The 27,387-nt window shown below is 32.1% G+C and overlaps 2 protein-coding genes across 4 annotated transcripts in view; one reads left to right on the forward strand and one right to left on the reverse strand.

The window, feature by feature from the left end:
* Nucleotides 1-2,665, forward strand: part of LOC143066521 (protein pigeon-like) — a 61,828-nt gene extending 59,163 nt beyond the window's left edge. The window contains exon 31 of the mRNA XM_076239431.1: nt 1,853-2,665. Within this exon, the coding sequence (XP_076095546.1) occupies nt 1,853-1,989 (137 nt within the window). The 3' untranslated portion in view covers nt 1,990-2,665. The remainder of the gene's footprint in view (nt 1-1,852) is intronic.
* Nucleotides 2,666-10,142: 7,477 nt separating this feature from the next.
* On the reverse strand, nt 10,143-26,959 carry LOC143066532 (uncharacterized). Of its 3 annotated transcripts, none has more exons than XM_076239440.1 (2): nt 26,226-26,959; nt 10,143-12,352 (listed from the first exon to the last, which is right to left on the reverse strand). In XM_076239440.1, exons 1-2 carry the CDS (start codon nt 26,323-26,325, stop codon nt 10,260-10,262), a joined length of 2,193 nt encoding a protein of 730 aa, XP_076095555.1. In that variant the 5' UTR covers nt 26,326-26,959; the 3' UTR covers nt 10,143-10,259. The 3 variants fall into 3 exon arrangements, with proteins under 3 accessions (XP_076095555.1, XP_076095560.1, XP_076095552.1); XM_076239445.1 differs by lacking the exon at nt 26,226-26,959 and adding an exon at nt 18,447-18,591; XM_076239437.1 differs by lacking the exon at nt 26,226-26,959 and adding an exon at nt 14,527-15,058.
* Between the last annotated feature and the right edge of the window lie 428 nt (nt 26,960-27,387).

Raw genomic sequence — 27,387 nt, forward strand, 5'->3', positions numbered from 1 at the left:
GATAAAACATATGATAAAGGGAACTAGCTAAAAGAGGAACCATATTCTCATTACACATAAGATAACGAAGTTTTTCAATATCGCATAAATACTCAAAATCAACATTTAAAAGACAGGCTTTGGCATATAATTCATGTCTGATATCAGAGTAAAAACAACAATTAAAAAGAAAGTGTTTTTCATCTTCAATTTGGCAACTATCACAAAAAATACATAAACGGTCTTGTAGAGGTTCTGGTGGTCTAGCATATCGACCTGTTTCAACTTTAAGTTGTAACGAACCAGCTCTGAATAGTGACAAAATACGTCGGTGGCATCTATTATTAACTACTTTTACATAAGGCTCTGTACCAATACAAGTTTTAAACAATCTATAAAATCTTAATGTATTACCATTGACATTATTTTTATCATTCCATACTTCATGGTGCCAAGATTCTTTTTCAAAAGTTTGTATAGAGTCCCATACATTACTTCAATTTTTCTTTTCTTTTTTTTGTGAATTGAAATTAATTTTTTTAACTTTATAAAATAAAAATTAATGAAGTTATTCCTAACTTCAGAATGCTTTGCAGATAATGTAATTATACCCCAGAAAAAGGGTTAAGAGTTAAATAGAAATCTGGCTTGGTATTGTTGTTGCCCATATAAGGCGAGGAATCAGGGTCAAATATACTTATTTACATATATTCATAATTATTTCTGTATATACGGAGATCGATTAACGTATATAAGTAAATTGAAATTCTTTATATAAATAAATCGAATTCCTTATATACATAAATCGAATTCCGTATATGTGTTAATGGAATTAATTTTTTTTTTTTGTATATACGTAAATCGAATTATGTATATATGTAAGTCAGTATTTTTTACCCTGATTCTGCGCCGTACCCATCTCTGCAAAGTTTGTCTGTAAGGTCAAATCTGTAAATACGTAAATCGAATTCTGTATATTCTTAAATTGAATTTCGTATATAAGTTAATCAAATTTCTTATATACATTAATTGAATTATGTATAGACGTATATAAATAAATTTGGTGCATTTACTGTCTTCTGATTGGGTAAAAGTATTACTTTTATTTTCAATGTTGTCAATTTTTATGGTGACAAGCCCAATCTGACGTTGAGAATTCATACGCCAACATGTGTGTACGTTGTTATTGTTAATATAAATAATATAAAAAGTTCTTTGAGCCTTATTGTTGATAGAAATTTATTTATAATGAATGGCAATAATTTATTTTGAATTTATTGAACCATAAAATTAATTTTTGACTCTTCACATTTTACATAATCCACAATGTGAAGAGTCAAAAATTAATTTTATGGTTCAATAAATTCAAAATAAATAATAGCCATTTATTAAATCAGTATTTTTGACCCTGATTCTGTGCCATACCTATCTCTTAGAAGTTTGTTTGTATGGTCAAGGTCACTTAGTACATTCTACATTTTTTCAATATATGTGTTCCAATATATAATATATAAATTCATGTCTTATTCAGAACATTTGAATGACTTGAATGATATCATTGATTATTGCTACCATATGTGACAAATAAGATTAGGATGTATGTCTGCTTGATTAAGGTCACAATCTATATTTTACCATGATATTCCTTGTATTCCAATGTATAGACACATAATTTTCTCTGAACTGATGTTTGCTACTGTATAAAGGTTACTCTTTGTTGAAGGTCCTATGGTTGCCTATAGTGGTTTGCACCCTAATCATTTATACTCTTGTGAATAGTTGTCTCATTGGCAATCACACCATATCTCCTTATTTTACTATTTTAGTTTAACCATTAAAATTTACTAAATAGCATTTATAATTATTTTTCTAGATGCAGACACTAAGAAGAAAAATCAGGGTAATTTGACTACTCGCCAGAGTCCTTTAGACTCTCACTTTCTACAAGAAGTAGCATTATACCACACTCGTACAAAGACTAATTATGATATGAGTACTACTAACTTTTGATTATACTGAAATCAAATGTCTAGATATTTTATTATGTAAAGATCCCTTTGACTGTACACATGGACACTGTCTAAACTGTGATAAATATTTCTGGAGACAAAGAGATCAAAAGGAAGGATAACTCCCTTTTTGATTAAGGTGATTTTCAAGGTTGGTTGTAAACTGGCTGATATACAGTCATCAAAGCTAGTGTGATAATCTATATTTCATCTTGTTATAGCTATCAATATAGTGGGATTTTTTCAACAGGAAAATACCTTAATATAAAGTTTTTTTAGTGTATTACAATATTTGCTGGATACCATGGTAAATTATTTGTTGTACTGTGTTAACATTTTGAATCAAAAAAATCATCAAGAGTGCACTTATTATAATTAAGAACAGTTTAAATGGGTGAACTTGCTGAAAGCAAAGTATTTTGAAAATATCTTAAATTTTCATTCCATTTGAAATACATGAGGCCATACCCAGTTTCAAGATCAAAATGAATGATTTCTGCCAGTAACCTGTGAAGATGAAGTCATTATATTTATTATGTTAGTGCAATATTAAAACATGGCATTGTTAATATTTTTTTTATTATTTATGAAATGTTGATTTATTGTTTGATTTGATTTATTTTAATATACTATCAATTAAGTGCAATAATTCTATTTGTATTAAATATATTTTTGAACTAATTTTGTTGTTTTTATACAGCCGCAAAAATTAAAAAAGCTTTGGTTATATTGGTATCACGTTGTCTTCTACGTCGTCGTTGTCAGCCTCGTCCAAAGACAGATGGTTTCCAGATAATAACTTTAGTATAAGTAAATAGAAATTAATAAATTTTTATAACCACAAAAGGAAGGTTGGGATTGATTTTGGGGGTTATGGTCCAAAAGGTTTAGGAATAAGGGGCCAAAAAAAGTGGCTCAAATAAGCATTTTTGTAGTTTCCAGTCAATAACTTTGTGTTTAAGTGTACTGTGAAATTATACCACAAGTTTCCATACTACAAAGGGATGGTTATTTGAGAAGGAAGGTGGAGGTATGGCTCAAATCATTTAGCAATTAGGGGCAAAAAAGGGAGAAACAAGGGGTTTTCTGGTCAAAGGACAATTTAGACAATTTAAAAACAGTGTAAGGGAGATATTCCAATTCACTTTGAAAGAATATTGTTATACATATGTTTGATTATCTCCTTTATACTGCTTGAAAATTATGTATTAAATGTATTAAGAAATGATGATTGTCTTGAGATGGTTAGCTGTAAATTTATTTTTAGAATTTACTATTAATTAATATTAATTTTAACCATGACTGTATGTCATTTTATATTTTAATATTTTATGATGTTTTTAAATGAGTAGTTATTGTTGCATTAGAAATTTGAATTGAGATTATTTTTGGAATAAGGGAAAGGGGGAGATGAAAAAATGGGGGGGGGGGGGGGGGGTTGTAAATAAAAATTTGTGTTGGGGTACAATTTTTCTCATTTCAGATTTCAGAAATTAAAAAGAAAGTTTCTTCAAATAGGTTTTTTTGAGGGGATTAATATTCAACTGGATTGTGTATTGCTCAAAAGCAATTTTTTTTTTAAAAGTTAAACCACATTAAATCTGTGTCAGAAACCTAGATCTATGCTGTGTCAACTATTTAATCACAATTCAAATTCAGAGCTGTATCAAACTTGAATGTTGTGTCCATACTTGCCCAACTGTTCAGGGTTCGACCTCTGCAGTCGTATAAAACTGCGCCCTGCAGAGCATCTGGTTATTACAGGCCATTATTTTCTGTTTTATATTCATTAATTTTTGTGTAGCTTGAGACAAAAGTTATTGTAGGCACAACTTTATATCAACTTTTCTATTGACGCCTAAATTGATAAAAATTGCAAATTCCTTCATATTGTTTCACAGTCGAATGGGTTGAAACAAAATTTGTAAGTTTAAAGTTGGTGTTGAGACATTGTTAGGGAACCTTTTACCCTTATTTATGCTACAGTTGTCACAGTATGTTTACAGGATTGTTGAAACTCTGTTCTGCAGCAGGGATGGGGTCGATTACTTTAAAATGTAATCGATTAAATTACAATTACTTTGCTTATAAAATGTAATCGATTACATTACAATTACACCTAATTTCAAATGTAATTGATTACATTAGATTACTTTTCTTTAAAAGTAATCATGATTACTTGTGATTTCTTATGATTACATTGTATATTGTAATATTAAAGAATTTCTAATAACTTTTTATCCTCATGAAAAAGCTTATTTTGGTGATTTTTTTCAAAGTTAATTTGTTAATCTTATTTAAAAGAATTTAAACAAGTACAGACTACATTGTAACGTGTAATTTGATAAAATAGCTATAGACAAGTGTCCTTTCTCTATGTAAAAGATATAACTTTGTTTTTTTCTACAAATTTTAACCAACTGCCCAATTCACAAAAAACAATAGGTGAGTTTGGGTATTACAATTTTATTGTCTTAATTGCAATATCAATAAAGTTATAATTGGTCAATTGTCATAATTTGTTTGAAAATTTGGAATACATACATATCATAATATTTATGGCAAACAAAATTTGTTAAAATTGTCAAAAAATGAAATATGATTTTAAATTCCAATTTCAATCAAAAGGGCTCATGCACTTATGTATGTCGACCCTCAAAAAAAAAGAAAACTCAATGTTTTCTGTTTTTGAATTTCATTGTAGTTTTATAAAAATATAAAAATGCTTTCAAGACATACTCTTATATCAAAAGAGCTCAATCTCACAAACACTGGAAAGTAAATTCCTTTAGTAAACTGTTAACAAAATAAAACACTTGGCTATACAAAACTTGTTATATAGATGATTTTATTTATCACATTAAACAAAGTCCCATCATAGTGAATACTAGTTTCATGTTTTTTTATTCATGCTTTACATTTTCATATTGTCTATCAAATACTATTTTCCTATATACCAGTATACAAAATTTGTAATCAGCAAGTAATCATATGAATGTAATCTTAAATTAATCTAAAAGTAACTGTTTTTGGCAATGTAATTGATTACATTACGATTACTTGTAATCAGAAATGACATGATTACTGATTACATAGGATTACACTGCAAAATGTAATCGATTACAGCTGATTACGATTACTGATTACGATTACCCCATGTTAAGCATACACGATAGGTCAATTTGTTGTGAAGAATAGACATCTGTATTATTCTGACATATCTTCATTGGCTTGGACCTTAATTTTAGTAAATTTTCAGGTTATTTTAAAAAATGGTCCATGCCCCTGAATACCTGTGCTCCTTTTCATTTTTTGTGTTCAGGAGTTATGCACCTTGATTAATTGAAAAATGATATTTATACCCCCGCTTTAAAAAAGGGGGGGTATACTGTTTTACCTCTGTCTGTCCGTCCGTCCGTCCGTCCATCAGTCCGTCAGTCCGTCCATCAGTCCGTCAGTCAGTCCGTCCCATGAAACTTTCGTCACATTTTTCTCAGGAACTACACATCCACCCTTTCTGTAATTTGGTATCAACATTTATATATGTCAGCCATACCGTGTGATGCGTTTTCAGATTCATCACTTGACAACTTCCTGTTTACCGAACACTTGTCTGATTTTACACATGATAGCCAAGTTGAAAATTTTCGTCACATTTTTCTCAGGAACTACAATACAAGGATTTCTGAAATTTGGTTTCAGGATTTATATAAGTCAGCTATACCGTGTGATGCGTTTTCAGATTCATCACTCGACAACTTCCTGTTTACCGAACACTTGTATGATTTTACACATGATAGCCAAGTTGAAAATTTTCGTCACATTTTTCTCAGGAACTACAATACAAGGATTTCTGAAATTTGGTTTCAGGATTTATATAAGTCAGCTATACCGTGTGATGCGTTTTCAGATTCATCACTCGACAACTTCCTGTTTACCGTACACTTGTATGATTTTACACATGATAACCAAGTTAAAAATTTTCGTCACATTTTTCTCAGAAACTACAACACAAGGATTTCTGAAATTTGGTTTCAGGATTTTTATAAGTCAGCTATACCGTGTGATGTGTTTTCAGATTCATCACTCGACAACTTCCTGTTTACCGAACACTTGCATATTTTTACACTATTAATATTATCCACTTGCGGCGGGGGTATCATCAGTGAGCAGTAGCTCGCAGTTTCACTTGTTTAAGTAGTTTTTTGTCTCAGCTGCGATGATATGTCTACTATTTGTATAAAGGTTTATACTTAAGAAGATACAATTTGATGCTTCATGAATTGTATCACTTTAAATACCTTATGTTAGGAAGTTTCCAACTGTCATATGTCAGTTGTCCATGACCTATTTTATATGGTTCAGTTACTGTTTAAAAATATTTTTTTTTGTAACTTGATTTTCTCATTAGATAACTATATTTGGTATAAGGGTTCCTTGCATGTCTACATGTCAATGAGACAGGGTTCACCTGACCTTGACCTCATTTCATTGATTAGTGATCCAGGTTCAGGTTATTTGATAAGGTGTTTCTCAGATAGCAGTAGGTCAACTAAGTATATTGTATGGGATAATTGAAAGGGTTACATGACAGTCTGGCAGATTTCACCTGACCTTGACCTCATTTTCAGGGTTTATTGGTCAATGTTCTTTATTGTGTTTTTGTCTGTTTTGAGCACTAAAAGCAATTGGTCAACTATATATAGTTGGTGTATGGAATGATTGTAGGGTGTACATGATGGTCTAGCAGGTATCATCTAGATCATGAATCTTTTAAAAGTTAAGTGTATACGATACGTGCCGTTAAACCTTTATCTTGACTTTAAACATAAAAATCAATGGTCAGTAAAACAGGCAAGACATTTTAGTGTGTGCACTTTTGTATGAAATAAGTTGAGAATTTTTTTCACAATGCTTTTCATATTTTAATATGTTGTCTTCGAGTCCAAAATGAATATATTTATATCAAATTCGATTGAGAAGTTATGGACCCACACAGGGACTTTCTATATTAGTATAGAAAGTCCCTGACCCACATTGCCAAAAATTACACAAATAACTCTAATAAAAACCTGGGTTGCTGTCCCATTGAAAGCCACATAATTAGATTGGATACACATGTTCATAGAATAATATAAAGGATATTGTATGTCATTAAAAGGATCATTTCAGTTGTTTTGATAATTATAATACGTGGATATAGCAAACTTAAAACGATGATCATGGGTGGTGTCGTTAATAAGAGATGATATTAAAATAAACAGCATACACTATTCTTTTGATTTATGTAACATTCTCTTTGTCTGTTCCATTCAGAAACCTCTTGGCTTTACCTTTTGACCTGCTTCGTTTGTGATTAGTATGTAAATGTTCGTGATATCTTTTACAACTGTAGATGAATCATGTATGCCAGAACTTCCACAGAACTATCTGTTAGGCATGTGAATTCATGGTTTATGTAAATAATAGCAGTGATATTCTTTCAGATAGCTTTTTAACTGATTCTTTGTCCCAACGATTTTTTTCTTTTAACAGGATTGGAATGAATCTTGGTAGAATATAGCGAATACAGTCAGTAAACTTTGACTGAACTTCACAATCTAGCTAAATTAAATTACAGGATAGCTTCAATAGCAAAACATTGTCTTATAAACACTTGTAAATGTTTTTACATGACTGAACGAATTGATGTTTTGTTTTGATCAATTAATACGGTGAAATTTACTGAAGACTTAGTTCCGTAGCACACAAGTTAATTGGTTTCTGGTCCTACCTGTACCTGTTTTTACCAGATTTTTGAGGCAGTTCATTTCATATACTTTTGCTAAAATTAGTATCAGGAAAACATCAACAGATTTTGGATTCTATTTATGAATCTTTGCCATTTCTTTAGAAGGCTGGGGTAAGGATTAATTTTTGACATTTATAGAATGAAATTCAAAACAGTGTGGCTGTGGCCATTGATTGACACATTAAATTCATCCATTGACTGGGACAATTTAGGTGAACGTTTGTATGTAACGACCACTGTTCACGACGTACCTACGATAGACATTTAAACTGTGGGGTCTCCAAAGGTTTCTTAACGCCTTTAATTATAAAATAATTCGAAAAATTAATCAGGAATAACCTTTAAGTTTTGATTTATATAATTGATATAAATCAAAACATCGTGTTATTTCTGATTAATTTTTCGAATTACTTTATTAAGGTGTTGAGAACCTTTGGTGACCCCATAGTTTAAGTGTTTTTAAAAAGTACATAGTGAACAGTGGTCGTTACATACAAACGTTCACCTAAATTGTCCCAGTCAATGGATGAATTTCATGTGTCAATCAATGGCCACAGCCACACTGTTCTCAACACCTTAATAAAGTAATTCGAAAAAATAATCAGAAATAACACGATGTTTTGATTTATATCAATTATATAAATCAAAACATAAAGGTTATTCCTGATTAATTTTTCGAATTATTTTATAATTAAAGGCGTTAAGAAACCTTTGGTGACCCCACAGTTTAAATGTCTATCGTAGGTACGTCGTGAACAGTGGTCGTTACAGACAAACGTTCACGTAAATTGTCCCAGTCAATGGATGAATTTAATGTGTCGATCAATGACCACAGCCACACTGTTTTGAATTTCATTCTAATTCATGTTGCAACTTTGATATACACGTTCGGGTCTGTTGTTTTCCCTGTTAATGCTAATACAGTTTCAGGCTTTGACTTAAAGCCCTTATACTAGCCTATCATGACGTCTGTGTCATTTTGGTCTTTTGTGGATAGTTGTCTCATTGGCAATCATACCACATCTTCTTTTTTATATCTTCTTTGTCATTGAAGAATTGATTGCAATTAACTTCCATCAGCTCCTGATAGGTTTCTCTGATTTTCAATACGCTAACTTATCAATATAGAAATGGGAGATACCAAGAGAACATCAAAACCACAAGTCGAAGAGAAACTGACAACGCCATGGCAAAAAACGAAAAACTAGGAAAAGGCAAACCAGACCACACAACACATCAAAGAAAACTCAAAGAGTAAGCAAACGAACTCTACAAAACGTGGGTTAATCTAAGATGCCCTAGAAGGGTAAGGCAAATCCTGTTATTTCAAGGTTAAAAACAGTGTAGTATCAGTTAAAGCCGGGAAATTGTTTTAATGGTTTTCGGTAATTGATTTCCTTTTTACCTGTTGTGGGACCATTTGAGTGTTCTTCATACATGTAACAAATTAAAAAAGTAGCATATTGTTATCCTCCCTGCAGGTTTTCTTTGCAAAAGTGTTTGTCTTTTGTAATAGTTATCATCTCGTTCTGACTTGTTATAGTTGTAATATCCACGATCTGGAAACTTATAATTGTGAATAAAAGGAGCTGTTGGTCTATAGTCTGTTGAATGCACAAATAATTGTATACGGTGTTTATGTCTTTTTTCAAAGGTATACGTATTTTCTTTATCCGTACTAAAGTGGTTTCTAGTTTCTGAAGTTCATATAATAACTTGTTGATCTTTAAGTCTGGGAAAACAAGGCGTCAGAGGTGTATTTCTGAGTTGAAATTGGATACAAAGAATCATAAGTGACGTTTAAATAAAATCAGTTGAAAGGCAAAACAAAAAATACTAAAATTGAACAGCAATAAAACAAGCGTTTAGTAACTATATACGAGAGTACGCTCAGTTTGATTTGTGTGTGTGTGTGTGTGTGCGTGTGTTTATTGTTATTTTATAGGTTTTTTGTTGGTGTTGCTGATCAGAGAGTAGTCCAGTCCTTCTATTTGATTTAAATAGAGGGTGTTGTTCTGCTGTTATTACCTGTTCTATGTGAGCACCAACAAAATGTTAACTCGACACATTTGTTTATAAGTGTCTGTCCAAAGTCAGGAGTCTGCATGTAGTCCGGTGTTTTGTTGGTTGCCGTCTGCCGTGCTGGTTCTTCGTTGAATGTTATTAGCGTAAATCAAATCTCTTTTAAATTGTTTCCTATTTTGTTATTCCATTATTATACATTGTTGCCTCCCATATAGTATAAGTCTGCTCATTTTTGACGAACGTTTAATAATCTGTAGTCGATTACATTCTTCTTCTTTGTTTTTGGTGGATATTTGTCTCATTGGCAATCATTCCTCAGTTTTTCAAAATTTTACATATCAAGATATAAATGATTTATATAAATTAAATAAATATGTATATAATTATTAAATGAACATTTTAAAACAGTGTTTATATTTTCACCGGACTAGTAAAGATAATTTCCGACAACATAATTATGCATCGTCAAAAGCGTTTCCCCATAATAAAAGTTTAAGTTTTGGATTTGAAGATGTTACTATTCGCACGCGGTATCTGAGGTCATCCGATGCCGCGGCTGGATTAGTGAACTCTCGACCAAGTCGATTGTAACACAGTTTCATCAAAGTTATTGTAGGATTACATTCCAGAACATCTAAAAGTTTCGAAAACCCATCATTTGTAATACCACACATATTCAGTCCTAATGTTTTGATGGACTTGTTGCGTTCTAATGACGCTGCAAGTTTGGAAATACCGGAGTCAGCAATGAAGTTGGAGCTCAAATCCAGGTTTTTTATTGTCTTATAGCTTTGAATGACATCTGCTAATAAAGAGCAACCGGAAGCTGTTATTCCACAGTTTTCTAAATTTAATTCCAATAAACTTGTCTTATCATTCAAATGGCGACACATCATTTCTATGCCGTCGTCGCCAATGAAATTTCGACTCATGTCAAGTTCTATTAATGTTTTACTTTGTTGAACGCCTTCGAATAATATCCCACAACCAATCCATGAAATATTTGCACTTCTTAGACGTAACTTTGTCAATGACCTGTTTTGTTTTAGCATGTTGCCAATAGCAATGCAACCACTATCAGCAACTTCGAGAAAACTGAAGTCTAATTCATTAATGCATGTACTGTGTTTCAATGCTTCACAAATGTTTTTAAATCCGTCACTGTCTACACCCGTGGACGATAAATTCAGGTTTTTTATGCTTGAATTTTTTTGTAGGAAACAAGAAAGTAATTTGGCCCCGTCATTGCCAACAGAATTTAAACGTAAATCTAACACAGAAATATTCGATTTTGGCAAACCAACTGCAAGTGTGCCTATATCAGCTCCTTGCATTTGTGTTTTTCCCACATGGAGTTCTAAAATGCAATCATATTTTTCTATAAGTGTTGCCACGGCTTTAGCTCGAGTGCCACGCAGTGAGTAACCGGAAATACTAATGTTTATCATCGGCACGCTCAAGTCAAGTCCTGCCACTTCATCAATCAAAGTGGTATCACTGGACGATGACATGTACGAAATTCGGGAAGATCTTTTAAGAAGCATCGAATCGCGAGAATAACGTTTATAGTCACGAGCCTTTTCCAATTGCACTAATGGTTTTAACTTTCCAAGTTGGTTATTGAAATATCCAATCTCGAACGTTATGGACTTGTCCTCGTCGGGTATACCCGTTGAACATACGCCGGTGACTGGAATGTTGAAAATAATGTCATATGTTTCTTTCATAACGTCGAGAATCACAGCGATATCCTCATAAGTCAGTTTTGATTTGAGAACATCACAGAAACAAGTGAACTGACTTAATGTGCCTTCCATTAATGACTGCATTAAACTTTCACAAACTAATCGTCTGTCAGGATGGCCTTTAAAAGCCTGATAGTCAATTGCAGACACAACCTGTTTTTCTGATAATTCGTCCAATAAGATAGTAGGATCTAGCGTTTGACAAAGAAGTTCAGAGGCATTTTGAATAACCAATCGATGACTGTCAGATGAAGACACATCTACGGACATTTTTCGTGATCTGCCAATTGTTCGCCGTGGATTTAAGTCCGGTGTAACTATTTTAATTTTAGAAGATGAACATGGAGAGCCTAACATTATTGTGTCGAACTCATTAATCAGTGGTTTCTCATCATCTGGCTTTTGTATTTCGTTTTGAATGCTATTATTATTTACTAACTGTTTTGAAATGGTGCCATTCTCCTTCTGAACAGGAACTACATGCGCAGTTGGTACGTTGCTGTCGCGTGCTCGCGAGCTTTGGTATGCTTGAGACATGACGAAAGAGTTCCGATCCAGAGGTCCAACAAATGATGAACGTGGAGTACTTATGGACGAGGATCTAAAGAGAAATAGTCTGGGTGGTTTAGGTGGTGGTTTCAAGCTGTTAGTCCTTTTACAATGTTCATCCGGAAATAGTTTGTGACTAGCGTCGTATTTTTCATCGTCTTCTCTGTGAAGAAGATCCCTCTTCCCCTTGTCTCCTCTCCGTAACGAAAATCTCCTCCAAAACCTCCAAGGCTGTGCGTTTTCGCCTTCAGATTCTGCAAAATAAATGAAAACTGATTTAAGATTCGTATGGCCAGATTTCTAAACTTACTGAGGGTTTTTTTCTTTCCTATAGTTTTATGGAATTGTTCATTCAATACGATAAAGACAACATAGCTTAATGACATTTATATGTGAACAAAACATACTGTGGGGTCCACTTCAATGAGGCAGCAACTGAACGACAAAAATAAGTTACAAAACATATTATAGAGAGTATGTATAGTCGACAATAAATCAATGTCAAAATACTGGGTCTCTATTCATGTGTGTTTTTAGCTTTATTGGAAGATGTTGAACTTTATGATACGGTATCATATAAATTTATTTTCAGTACATAATTTTATGCAAACTTCATAGTCTTAATACGTGTTCATGTTTAAGGTCATGATAAATAATTCCTCAACCTACTCTTGATAAATACAAAAGTTGATAGCAATATACCTCTACCTTCTTTTAATACCTTAAAATGAAAATTTCATGACATATTCCTAAAGACCTGATAATGCATAAAAAAAATGACAGGATTTGAAGTAATACAGAGGTATACCACAACCCATGATAAAGGGGGTCCTACTATATGTCCCTATTCAAATGCATTTATCTTCAAAAAAAGGGGGGTTCTCATCCCAACCCCCTAGATCCGCCACGAAAGATAGTGTTCCTTTGTTACAAAGCATGACCGATGTTTATTTTAATTTTATTTACCAATCATGGGCCCTTTTGTCGGGCAAGATACATAAACATCATAATACAATGATTATTATTAAATAACATTTTTTTAGTGAAATACAATATACCAGCGTTGTGACCTAATTTGAGACACATATATTTTTTAATTTTGTAATAAAACAATCGAATATGACAATTTAGTAATTTAAAAAATGTCAGTCTTTATATAGAAATGTAAAAATTTAATGAAATAATAAAACTGTAAATAATATATGAGTCAGTATTGGTATGACACACATGCTGTTCATTGCCGATCAATTAATTTAATTATAGAAGCATTACTGCAGCCCGTATTGTATGCAAGAAAAAAATCAATTCTGCTAGACACCGCATATTACTATTTTAAACTTAAATGCTGGTACGCCAAACAGTATTCATTACTAGGTTTTTTTGGGGGGTTTCTTTTCCAATGAATATACTAAATAAACCCATTTTTGATACTAAAGAAGTAAAAAAAAATGACAGCTTGTGAAAACCTTTGTCATGACGTTCGATGTTTTTTTCATCTCATTTAAACCCATATAAAGTTTTTTTTCCGGCATCTAATAATGATAGAGCGATAACCTAACGAAAAGGGAGGCTTTATAAATGACAATTATAACATAATTTGCGACCTCCGATTTTTTTTTTTTTTTTTCAAAATTGTATACGCAAAGTCTACAATAATTTGAGTGATTGAACAATGAAAATCTACTCATGTCAAACTAACCAACAATTAAAACATCTTTATAGCGAACTTAAGTGTAGCATTTTTTGCTCATCTAATTGTTCGTTATAACGCAGTTATAGTTATTCGGACGCATTCTTTATTTTTAAAGATGCCATTATTATATGAAATGGATCTCTATTTTGTGTTCCGCTCTGAAAAGAAAAAGATAAAATAACCAACCTTGATGATGAAGAAAGAGATAAGCAATGATAATAGTTCCAAGTCACGGTCTATCATATTATAAATTCTGGATAAAATCGATTTGCAACACGTAAATATTGACTAGTGTAATATAGACGAGACTGCATTGATTACAGAGAATCCATTCGGCTATGGATATTTTAATGGCAAATAAATGGATTCTCTTTGTATCGAAACAATAGCCATGTGATGATTTTAAAAGTCAAAGTTTCCTCTCGCGATGATCACCAGAATAGAAAATCAAATCGAATAAAAGAAAAATAAGTGATTTTAAAATGGTTTTGTTCAAGTGTAAACTGAAGCCATTTTCTAGTCGAAATGTAAGATTTGAAATTGAAAACGGTTTTCAAAAGTGTAAAACTGTTACCGAGTTTTCACAGAATAAACAGAACGTACTTATAAACCAGAGTCTAACCTGCATTTGAATATAAATGCAAATAAAGTCTGCTCTATGGTAGGGTTATTGTCTCTTTGACACATTCTCCCATTTCCATTCTCAATTTTAAATAAAAATAAACATTGCTTCACCTTCATCACTATCCCAATTTTCGGACCACGCGGCCTCCTGTCGTCTGCAGTTGTAGGAAGATCCGCCAAAAAGTGAATGCTTCACATTTACCCACACTGAACAAAACGTCATCCTTGAAGTGAATATCACACATGAACAAGGCAATTTAGGACTGTTTTAGTTTTCAATATTATGTAAATATAGATGAGTCAGAAATAATTTCCACCATAAAAGGCCATTATCTTCATTAAATTGGCAGCGTTTAATATCAACAAGCAGCTGCTGTGAGCAAAACTTTAGACTCGAATTTATAGGTTTGCTTTAGTCTTCACACAGATGAAAAAGTGATAATGTTATAATTTCCATTTTTTATTAATAAATTCGTTTCGGAGCGTGGTTTCTAAAATTAAGTTTAATTGATTCCAGAATGACTTTGCAATGAAGCAAATCCAACAGAACTTAATAAAATGATACGAAAATTAAAACTATTATCGCACGGCAGACGGTTTACTTTAAAGCTGCCAAAATCCTCAAGTGTAAATTAGTTTCATTATTCAAGTTCGTATAATATACATCCCTCTAATAACTTCACGAAGAACATCTCAATAAACTTTTTAAGATACAGTAGACATCTGGATGAATATGAGAATTACAGTTCCATGAATGATAATTAGTTAATATAATCGAGGATTTATCAATACTTATATAAGTACTGCACGGCAGGTGCTTGCACAATTATATTTACATCCAGAATAAATAACTGAATGATAACAAAATTATGACTTAGATTCATCATATTTGTGTCAGTTTTACTATGGCAGATGGATAGTCAATATCGAATGGTTTGGTTAGCATACATCAAAAGAATGTCTTCCCGTTGTTTTTCCGAATGGATGAAACTCTTCAATCAGATGGTTAAATCCAAGCATTTGCGGGTCTGATGATGTTCAGAAATTGAAAATAACAAAGTAAAATCTGCTACTGCAGTAAAAACAAAGATAGATAGATATAATTGATTGCAATATATAGCATGTGTTTTCATCATTCTTCGATGCCAAAATTCCAAACTCTCATAGAATTCCGCATAAATAAAAACCATGTTACATCATAAGTGGTAATATGTCAAAGTATTCCTGATAATTAGAACCATTCTTACTAACACATATTATCAAAGCAGAGGATAGGACGATTTTCATTACAAAGTATAATAACAATAAAAGCAAACGGCAATTACATTATACAAAGATCTTAGAAGAGTCATGAATCTGTGAAGTCAAGTTGTAAACAGATTTTTTCAATATGTATTAAACGCCTGTTTATATTTATATACTCTCACTGTTTTCACATTAATGAGAAGAAATGCAGATCAGTGGAAATAGCAAAATTGTCCTGGTCATCCATTTGATAACATGAACTTACGCTTACATTTATAAACCTAAGACATATAAAACCAGCTGAATAGACTGCAAAATGTTAAGAATTACATGGAAGTGTCTAAAGTTAAAGCTGTTAGGTGCAAAGGATTATAACCAAAAAAGATGTGGTATGACTGCCAATGTCAACCCTCCTCCAAAGACAAAAATAAGTAGAAATAAACAACTATATAGGTCACCGTGCATCCTTTAACAAAACTCATTCCAAAGTTACATCCAGTTATAAAAGGTCAAACAATTCAAAGTACGAAACAATCAACGAAAAACAAATATAATATATAGCATCTAGCAACAATCTCTTATTCACGGGGTTCGAACTTGTGACAGGCACATACAAAATGTGGCAGGGTTAAACATGTTTGCGGACGTCCAAACCATCTTCTAACCTTGGACAGTGGTGTAACAGCACAACATAAGAACAATCTTTAAAAATTAGTTGAAAGGGCTTATAAGCATGCGTCGCATATCTTCATACAAAAACAAACATAAAGACGTCTGAATCAACCAATATAACAGTTCAACAACAGTTTGCATGCAGTTCGCAACAGTTGGCAGATAATCTTCAACAGTTCTCCGACAGTTATAATGTAATATTACTAGAGAAATAAAGCCACATCAAATTTAGAACAGTACCAATGACACAAACCTTTGGAATGAGACAGACGTATCATGATCGTTGTAACTGCTTATTTTAAAATATATGTATGTCCCTGGTGGGTTCTCACAGAAAAACTACTTCAAATTACATTTTCCAATAGCCATTATTTTGTCGATCGAAAAGGCATGATGATCGTAAAATTGTTGAGGAGATGGAGTAATGTGATTATATGAAGTAGATGAGAGGTACCCATACGGTAAAACCATCAAATACTGACACATCGATACACATCTAAATAACTATTGTTAGTCTACATCTGTTTATTGTTGTGGTAGCCAACTATCAATGTCTTAAACAGATGGTTCCTCAATTGTTATGTTTTCATACACTTGGGTGTCGTCAGGCATGATTGTACTAATGCATTATTATCCATTGTTGAAAATTTGTATAAAGCTTTGGTAAAAACATTAACGGTGAGGTATTAGGAATTTGTACATTTGACGCCGTTGCAGGAAGACGTCTTGCAAGGCTTTTTTTAATGTTTTGCTTTGATGCCGTTGCAAGGCTATATATATCAATGTTGTTTCCAAATTTTTTCCCTATCTGTTCCTATATAACCTATACGGTACACTCAACCCATTCCATATGTGATTTTTATGTCCAAATCAAGATTCTTTTGAAAAAATAAGGAGATTCGATACAAGAAAATAGAGTTAAATCACATACGTGATCTGTTGGTTTTTTTTGTGATAACCTGATTTTTTTTTAATAACCTTCAAATTGTCAGTTTGTCCTTCACTTTAAAACACCCTGAGCTTGCTTCTAGGGTTTGTTCTCTGATTTACGATTCTCATATATAATGTTTACGGACAGACAATAGGGTTGTAAAACTGGGCCAATAATATATTATATATTTAATCAATAATTAATGTAAATATTTAAAGAAGTTATGTGTCATTAGTCAAATGGTTTGTCTTGTCTAAAATATGTCACGAAAACGCTGATTATTAAATCTTATTGTTAGTTTTTGCCAGAACTGTCAATTGTAGATCAAAGATTAGTAAGACGATATGTGATCTATGTTTGTGTGTTAACCTTAGGCGACAAGAGGTGTTACTTTAATTATCAAAATTGTATACAATTATCTTTGTAAACGTTTTAAATTTGGATAAATACATGCATTTAGATATTTTGTACATGTATATATGTGTCAATAGTTTATAAAATTCAGGTTTTTCTTCAACTCGATGGGATTTCGAACCGAAAATTTGGTTCAGTGTATATTTTCCTTCCTACATAATTCATTCAGTACTGTGAAGTTAAAAAATAAAACAACTTGAAGCCAACAATGCAATTCGATGAGCATACGCACGTAACATTAGAAGTCCACTACAATATGAAATAGTAATAAATTTATGGCAGTAATATGAACAAGTAAAGAATATGAAAACCATAAGTTAACATGCAGGCTATTCAAATATTTCATACGGATAGTGAATTCAGCTCTTAAAACTTGCCATAGGTTCCCATCCAAAATATCAAAGACCCTTATTATGTAAGAGATCTATCTTATTTCTTAAACTCGTATGTTTTGTGGACAATATTGTAACAAATGTATTGCGTCTTCAACCTAAGGAGGACACAATTTTCCGAAACGGGTGATCATGTAATGATGTATTCAATGCATGTATTGTAATTTAAAACATTCTAAAATATTTCATTATTAGATATATAATTCTGCAAAATTAACAACTATCGAAATATTGACGAACTTGGATAATTGGCTTTTTTGTTGGTCATACTTCCAAAAGATAAACGGCAAGTAATAGTATCTTAAAATAGTCTATATACATTGTTTGAAAAAAGTGAATTTACGCAGTGTAGTGTTAAAGTTTGATTACAAACTTACTTGGCAATTCAGTAGACATTAAATTTCCAATGGACGTTATAACACGAGATAATCCGAAGTTTAGTGTTCATTGGCAGCATCTGGCGAATGGATATGATACCAAATCCCAATTTACACCTTAGCCTCCTAGTGTCAAGTAAATAGTGTCTGCCTGTTCTTATTAAGTTGGTTGTAATTAGAGCTTAATTGCCAGAGAAATGATGAGTTGTGAGGGATTAAGGAAGTTAAACCAGAATTAATGTGAACATTTGAGAATCATTGCTTTCTGGTCCGACAATTCATATTTTCTTTCATGTATTTCGATGAATTTACTTGTTGACTATATATTTACAATTGGCAGTTGATATGGTCTTGTTATGGACATAAAACTTGAATTATTCCAAGTTTTAAGAATGGGACGAATGCTTTTTCACTGATATTTTTTCAGAAAAGTTGTATCCGGTAAATATGTTAAGCTTTAACCGTTTATTAAATGTACAATTTTTACTTACGGTTACATCATCTCAAGTTATATGAAGAAGAAAAAATACAATAACAAAATACCTCAGACAAAGATAAATTCTTATTAAAAGGGGAAGTTAATAAATTATGAAAAATCAAAACGCTCGACTCTATCAAACATGCATGGAAAACAACTGTTTTGTTCCTGGTTTGGAACAGGCATTTACAAAAAAAGGTTAGTTAAACCTGGTTTTACAGTTAGGTACAACCCCTCCCCCCACACCTTTGTATTGCAGACGTATGTAGTTATGGTATTGATCAATTCTTAGCATATCAAATGCCAATTAAGGATCTTTTACTTTATCAGATGAAATGAAGTTGACATATGTCCAAGGAGAAACGTATACTGTCGAGAATTAGTCGTGTCTGTAATTGGATTACACATTATAAATATCAATACACTAATATTATCAATTAGCATTACATATGATACGTTTCCGATATTGTTATTTATATTTACATAGAATAAAAAAAGTGTAGAAAACAGCACAAGGCCACCAATAGGACTTCAACGCAGCGAGAACATCCATCATCCGGATGCGGGCTTCAGCTGGGCCCTCAACAATAATATGTTAGCTCATCGAAATGGACGCCATGCAGATCATACTCCGAAAGAAATAAAGAAGCCAAAAAAATCTATAGAATAACACTCAAAGAAACTAACAAATGCTAGATGTTCATGAATTAGGACAGACGTAAAAAGCAGCGGGTTAACAGGTTTTGTGAGATCAGAAGAAAATATCAAAAGTCTTTATAACTTAATCGTTACAAAAAAGTTTTAAACAAAGATACTTTAACAATTACGGACGAAAAACTTGGTTTTGAGTGCGGCCAAATCCATACCTCATATATCAGACAGAAAGAAAATGTCTATTAAAATCTCACTCGGTATGCTCGTCCGAAACTCAGTCAGTTGTTTATATTTAATTACATCCTTATTATAAACAAGACAAACATCAAGATAACATATATATTTGGTTGCTCTAAGTAACTTCTTTTTCTAGCAAAGAATGTTTATTAACATAATAATTCAACACAAAATATATAATAAACTATTCAGTTTTCCATTCGACAGAATGTGAAAATACATTTTTATAAAAATGAACTGAAATCGAACTTAATAACCATGACAATAAACGATCACTGTGAGCCGCACCTTTCATGAACTGACAAACCAACAATTTCCTTATATATATAGTATTTTAACGGAACCCCAACTTTAAACTAACCAAAGAAATAAATGTACATGTTTTGCCCATATTTTTAAATCCAACATAGCACGAGCCCGTTATACAACTTCACTAACCAACTAACAGTTGTCATAGAATAGAGAATAGAAACGTGGTGTTAAAGCGAGAACAACCCGACCAAAGAGCAGATAACAAAGTATAACTTTCTCAAAGGGAAAACCTAAAGTCTCAGAAAAAAAAATATAAACAATAAATCTATACATGTACCAACTTTCATTACATATCATGTATAGTTACGGAAGGAACGAACACAACGACTGTTTAAAAAAATGTATGGCTTTATTATTATAGGATGGTACATACATACTTCGCGTGTTTATATCTTAAGTTTCGTTGTTTACAAGTATCAATTATTTGATCTGAAAGATTAAACGCGTTTCCCTTTGGTTCTCCCTATAATACCCAAGTGACTTCATAGTTTTCGCATTTCACCTGCACGTCAATAAAAAAAAAAGATGTTTTAATCAGTGAAAAACAGTAAACCATGTACGCGATATCTTAATACTTTAACATGTCTGAAACAGTCGACACTGGTGATGTCACACGTACCAAGTTTTGATGAAATCACGCCACTCTTCCCGTTAAAGATCATTGTTAAAGAGAGCTTATGGAATGAATCTGATTTAAGAGAAATTGTTTATACATGTATACACCTGTGTGCATAAATGACACAGCAACATATCAAAACAAGAATCCAAAGAGACATCAACGAGTTCGCATACGACCTTCAGCAAAAGATCGGTGTTTTTACAATATGTCAATCTCTTAAATCGGGCCGCGTATCGAAAACTTGCAAAATAAAGGAGAACATTTCGTTGCTTGTTTACCCTGCAAATTAAACAAAATGTAGAAATTGTATGACATCTCATAGTTGTGCATTTTTTTCATTTTACTTCAATTAGTCAAGGGCATATATAATAGCCAGGTACATGTATACATCCTTGATTTACTTCTATCTAATATATAGTTGTTGTTAACTCACGAATTTGTTGAACTAGTTTATATATATTTGTTGAAGGCCGTAGGATGACCTCCGGATGACTTTTTTTTTGCCTTGTTGAGTTGTTGTCTCTGTGACAAACTAATTCCAGCGCTGTACTTTGATTTGGTTTCAATCTATTTTCACTTTCTCGTTTACGAAAAACAACTACATATTTGATATATTAAAGTTACATTTGTTTAGATACATTGTATACTGTTATGGGATATTCGTATTCGATACTCTTTCAGAATTGTGACTGGTAAAGTAAACCGCAAACATGCTCCCCCACCCTAATATAACGCGCGCGCGGGTCCAGAAAATATCAGATGTTTTTCAGATGAATTTAAACCATGGGTCTCAGTCAAGTCAATTCACGTCACGTCTAAGTCTAACTTAGACCTGTGAAGTTTGGTTTTTTTTTCTGAAGAGAAATAAGTTTTCTGACACAAGGAAAATAATTCTTTATATTTTTGTTTGTCACGGCAGTCTGATTGGAAAACATTTTCTTTTCGTTTCTTTTCTTTTAATATGAAAAAATAAAATCAAAAATGTTTATAATGTATACATTTTTGATTTAATACTTTGCAAGCTCCTTTTACAAACGAAGCCTTAAACATAAAAGTAAGATGATATGGTATATGACTGCCAATGAGACAACTACCCACTAGAGTTCAAATGACGAAGTTAAACCTAAATAAAAGCACACAGAAAACTCATTTACAAGTCTCCATTCAGTATCTTCTTTCAAGATAATGTCATCACTATATAAGGAAAGTGTCAGATTATTTAGTTGAGTCATACTTGTACTTTTACAGGGACGACAGGTTTATCATGCTGATTTAATATGGGGTTACTGTTGTCATGAAAATACAACTGATAATTACTGGTGTCGAAGAAAAATTTCATTTCTACAAAAATGGTTAAAATGTGAACGAGTACAGTCTTGGGCAATTGTCTCTACAAAAATACATATATATATATATATAAGAACATGTGGTATATATGTGTGCCAATAAGACAACTTTCCTTCCAATTCACAACTTGTAAAAGTGAACCATTATAGGTTAAAGTACGGTCTTCAACACGGATCCTTGGTCCACACCGAACAGCAAGATATAATACCAGTTTATACCTTTATGTTTTATAATAATGAATATGGTTTTTTTCAGAGTCGAGTGCCTGTGGAACGAGATAAAAATTGTTCATGGTTACAAATAGTAAATAATCATGTTCTAAATGGAAGCTAATTCTGACAACTTTGTTTTGTAGGTCTGTTCGTAACTAGAAGACTAAAGCTGGTGTTTACACTTTAACAATGTACAGAAACATCCACCTGTTCGGGTGAACGACTTTTGATCTGACGTTGATTACAGGTATCAATTATCAACACTTCCACTAAAGATTAATATGAACAACTACTTCCTACGTCACTGACTTCTTTTTTCCCTGATCAACATGAAAAATAAAAGACAAAAGCAAATGATACGACCCCAAATCCCATCCTAAAACCCTCAAAACAAGGAAAACAAGAAACTGAGCTGTCAAATTGACAGCTATTCTGGTTTTCTGTATTTTGAAATTAACAATCTACCAAGGATAATTAATCTTAAACGGTATAAATGAAAAGCGTCAATATCAAACTTAAACTCTATTTTTTCATCAGTAAGTACTAACAACACATTAAAATGTGCCGTCAGCCCACGGCTATCCGTCCGCTGTGTTTACCATTTTGATATTAACCGGACTGATTCGAAAAAAAACCAGTCAAAATGCATATATATAATAAAACACTTTTAAAACAATAGCGTAATTAATGTGTTTAAGCTTTGTTTGCTTATTAAAAGCAGAGTTGCTAAACAGTTTTAGGAACAAAAAACAACAGACAATTACAACAGCATACTTAGTCGATTGACAGTCCATTTATATTCAATATCACGACAGATATACATTCAACGTTTCGACTGTTAACCTCATGTTCAGAAATATTGTTTCCTTCTTAAAACAAATGTCATATCAAAAAGTTATTGACCGGATTTTGAGGACAACAGTCGATGGTCTTGGTCGTCTTTAGTGCTGTCATTAATCATTTATGCATCATTCAGAAGAGCTTAGGCTCTTATATATTTTATGTCGTAAAATTTCAAGTTGAACGTTTTTTATAGAAGGTTATCAGATATACATGTATATCACGGTTTTATAGCACTTAGATACTAGTATATCAAATAAATTGGTGTTTTATTTTTAAATCGATACTTTCTCTCAGAGTACCACATAAACATACAAATAAAACGCAATACATTCTCTCAAAATGCAATTGAATCTAAAACGAAGGGATCACGAAGTATATAAATGTAAAAATCATTATAACACGTTTTGTTATACATTATAATAATTATTTCACTTTTTGAATTAAAGTTGACCTTACTGTAGGGGTCATTTACTACATCCGCTTCTCTTTGATTCTATTCTGTTATGTAATAATTCATATTACCAGAAGATTGCATAGGTCAGAATAAAAGTTCAGCTTAAACCTTGTTTTGCCCAATCTGTATCATTTCAAATATTACCATCCTTATTCATACTTATAAACGATCTGTCTTCGTCCCTAAACATTCGAAAATGCTACTTCCTGCTACTTCTGTATTAAGTTCTGGACCCTGTTAAATCTTAATTCCATTAAACTTTATAAACAAGGATAATTGCATGTATACAGAAATAAATATTATTTATGTATAAAAGATTATTTAGTTCATACAGGCCTGTAAAGAAAGGCTTTAACGCTACAGAGGCATCCAAAAAAGTTTTGGGAAAATACACGTATGCCTATATGATATTTTTTTCAGTGGCATCATAACTGTCATTTAAACTCATATCTTCTAACATTTTTTTTTAAATTACGATTTATCTGGTGCACTTACATCAAAGATACATTTAAAAGAGACACTTTGGCTAAATGTTTAGCCGATTAAGGGTGTAACAAAAGAATTTATTCTGGGAAACTTCGGACTACAAATAAGACGAGTAAAACATCATGTCTGTCTCACCAGAATTCCGTGACTAGACTTTAGTTGGGGATACATTTTGTGTTTGTTCTTTCCGTCAATCTAACTGTTGTCAAAGCATATCTGTATTTTTTACGTCATCAGATTGCATCGGAATAGGCACATGTACTTCCGTTGAGCTACAGTATTATACTATCATTGTGCAAAGGTGGCCATCACGGATTTCGGATGAACTACGCGAAACTTTGCTTATTAATTTATCCTATTGAAATTACATGTATGTAACTTTTAGAAATTGAAATTGCTTTGTTAATTTTGTGATGGAATGAAGAGACAACTTACTGGGATTCGATATACGCGTGGAAAAATGCCAACATGTTCATACATTAAGCAGGTGTACGATCACAATATTTAAGCTCTTAAGCGCTTGGTTATCGATATGTGATAACTGATTAGACTTTTCTTTTAATACTTATTCAAATTTTTAATCTAAAAAAACACAAATTGTGTCACTAAATGTGGAGCACGGTATGATTTTATATCAACAAGCTTAAAAGTACTTTGACCTTGCTTTCATTTACTGCGAACTTTTACTTGATATCGGGTAGTTTTATCATTGCTTCGTCTGTACATGACATGTGTCTTTGCTATTTATATACAATTATTTAAGATTTCAATGTTTTCCAGTTCTGATTTGTATTGTAATGAATCCTGTATTTTGTCTTATGTATCCTTAGTCAGTTTACTTTCAATTCAAAACTTGTTCCAAACTAAAAGAAAAGAAATATCTAAGAAAATCGATTATTTTCTACACGTTTAATGTTGCCTTTCACTTTAATTTTTTTATTTTTTTTGGGGGGGGGGGGTGTCTTTATAGGCCAGCTGGTTTCGGTGATTTTAAATGTTTTTTGTATTTGTCTTCCTGAACATTTGGCGTCCAGATCGTACCATATAGATATATCCCAGAAACACGACGTGTCCGAGGAAATCGTTTCCAGGATAAACAAAATTCTGGATTATCTAAACTTATTATAGATAAGTGAGGTAATCCAAGATTAAGCTAAAAAATATATAATTTCAGTTTAATAACTTAACATTAATTAAGAAAAGTGATAACGATAAACAACCTTATCTGTGGTACCGTGTGTGGACTAGTCATTCATAAACATTTAATTCATACTGTTTACTTTTGTGACGTGCGATTCAGATAGAAAAACCAACACATTGATTCCTTATTAATTTCCCCAATACATGTCCTTATATCAGACGAAAATAAACATTACAGTGCTTGAGCTTGGCATTTACTCTCAAAGGATAATTGTACAATAATTATTACGAAATAAAGAATTCATCACACTAGATAGATTACAATTGTTTCTTTTGAAGAAGTCCCAAATGTATATATGTTATTGCCTCATTGCTTCGTGTATGTACATTTTCTATATATATGTTCAATTGGCTTCTGCGATCAATTTAGAGTAAGGGGATATACATGTAAATGTTTTCAAAATGCGTTTGCCGTTTACTTTATACTCATTGGTAAACGTTTCGGGTTTTTTTAGGTAGGTTTGTTTAATATGTATATTTTGCATGTATTTTACATGTATTCATACTCAAATAATTCTGTACACTCATTCTTTTCTTGACACACATTTTTCAAAACTAAATATTTCATCTGGCTTTCTCTGTTTAATCTAACAGGGCCAATACATCAGATTAAATATTCTTCGTCTGAAATTTACCTCAACAATTTAGATCTGCGGTAGCAAATATAATATTCTTTTTTATGTTCTTATGTAGTTTACAGGATAATATATCGACGGTTTTAAACATGACAGTTAAATTTAAAAAGTACATAATTATGCACAAAATATACGACTTTAATAACCCTGTGAACCAGAGACAGATTAAAAATGAATTTACCAGTTTAAATCGTTTAAAATAAAATCTAATCAGCTTAACCTAGAGTACAGTTACTGGTTGAATGTGAAATTTTTAGTCCCATTTTATATTTGTTAGCTTAGCTTGATAACTTTTGACTCACCTTCAACATTTTGCTTTGAAATGGGTCCTTTAGAATAAGGTTGAAAATCTGAATCCCTCTCTGCATACCGTCTACTAGCACAACTTAACTTTCCACCCATCGTTGTGACTTTTCAACTTGTAATTAATCCATTCGGTCTAAGTACATTTCACTTTTCGATAATAGAATGGGGTGATATTTTCTTCACGTTTTCACCTAACACCAGAAACATGCATTTACCTGTTGCTTACTGCACATGTCTGCATTTTCTGATTATATAAAATATGCACTTCACCTGAGAATTGTCAATAAACAACACAGGCAATACACGTCTATTTATACTTAATCACTCATTCGTCACATCCCTTCATTAAATATCTTCCTATTGTAATGAAATATTTCCCTAGTTGTAAAGGCGGAGATCTTCTTGTCTATTAGCTATAATTATATCTGTTTCGGGTCGTCAATGATCTGAAATTGTAATCCGTGTTTCGGTTTGACCCGTGGACCGTTATGAATATTTACATTTGAACATGTTTACGATCGATTGCATGTTAAAATGTTACATGAACGAGCAGTTGTTTATTCTTCTTCTTTCATAGTGTTTAAATCCCAACTTTGGCCGAACTTCAATATGTAATATTATCACCTTAATGTATGTAATAAATCCGAATAGTTTTTTTGTTAATCCTTGTAAAAAAGCGCCAACACATATTATCCTATTAACTTTCCTAATGGATCAAATAGATTACCTGAACAGAGATGTTTATTTTTCCGTCAACACACACCTGTCTTTTTACCTGTGTATCTATCAATCGTATAGTTATGATATTGATATGAAATTTTATATTTATCATTTACATTTTTAAAAAGAATACAAAGTGTGAAATTTGATTCCAAACTTTAGAACAATATTTGTAGACACGTTGTCGAAGACTTGTCAAAATAGGTAGAATACATATATCTCTTATGACCTGATGTATTAACAGATAAAAAAAGGAAGTCACCTACATATGTTCCTACATGAAATTTATACTTATTTTGTTTCTTTTGAACTATTATTGAACAATTTGACTTGTGTCGGTCCCATGTCTGTAAATCGGGGGTTATTGTTGTTTGTGGCTGCATGTAAGCATAGTATTTAGTTCTCATTTATTTTTATGTACTTTATAGATTAGGCTGT

This window comes from Mytilus galloprovincialis, chromosome 1, assembly GCF_965363235.1.
Source record: "Mytilus galloprovincialis chromosome 1, xbMytGall1.hap1.1, whole genome shotgun sequence".
In the NCBI taxonomy this organism is placed as follows: domain Eukaryota; kingdom Metazoa; phylum Mollusca; class Bivalvia; order Mytilida; family Mytilidae; genus Mytilus; species Mytilus galloprovincialis.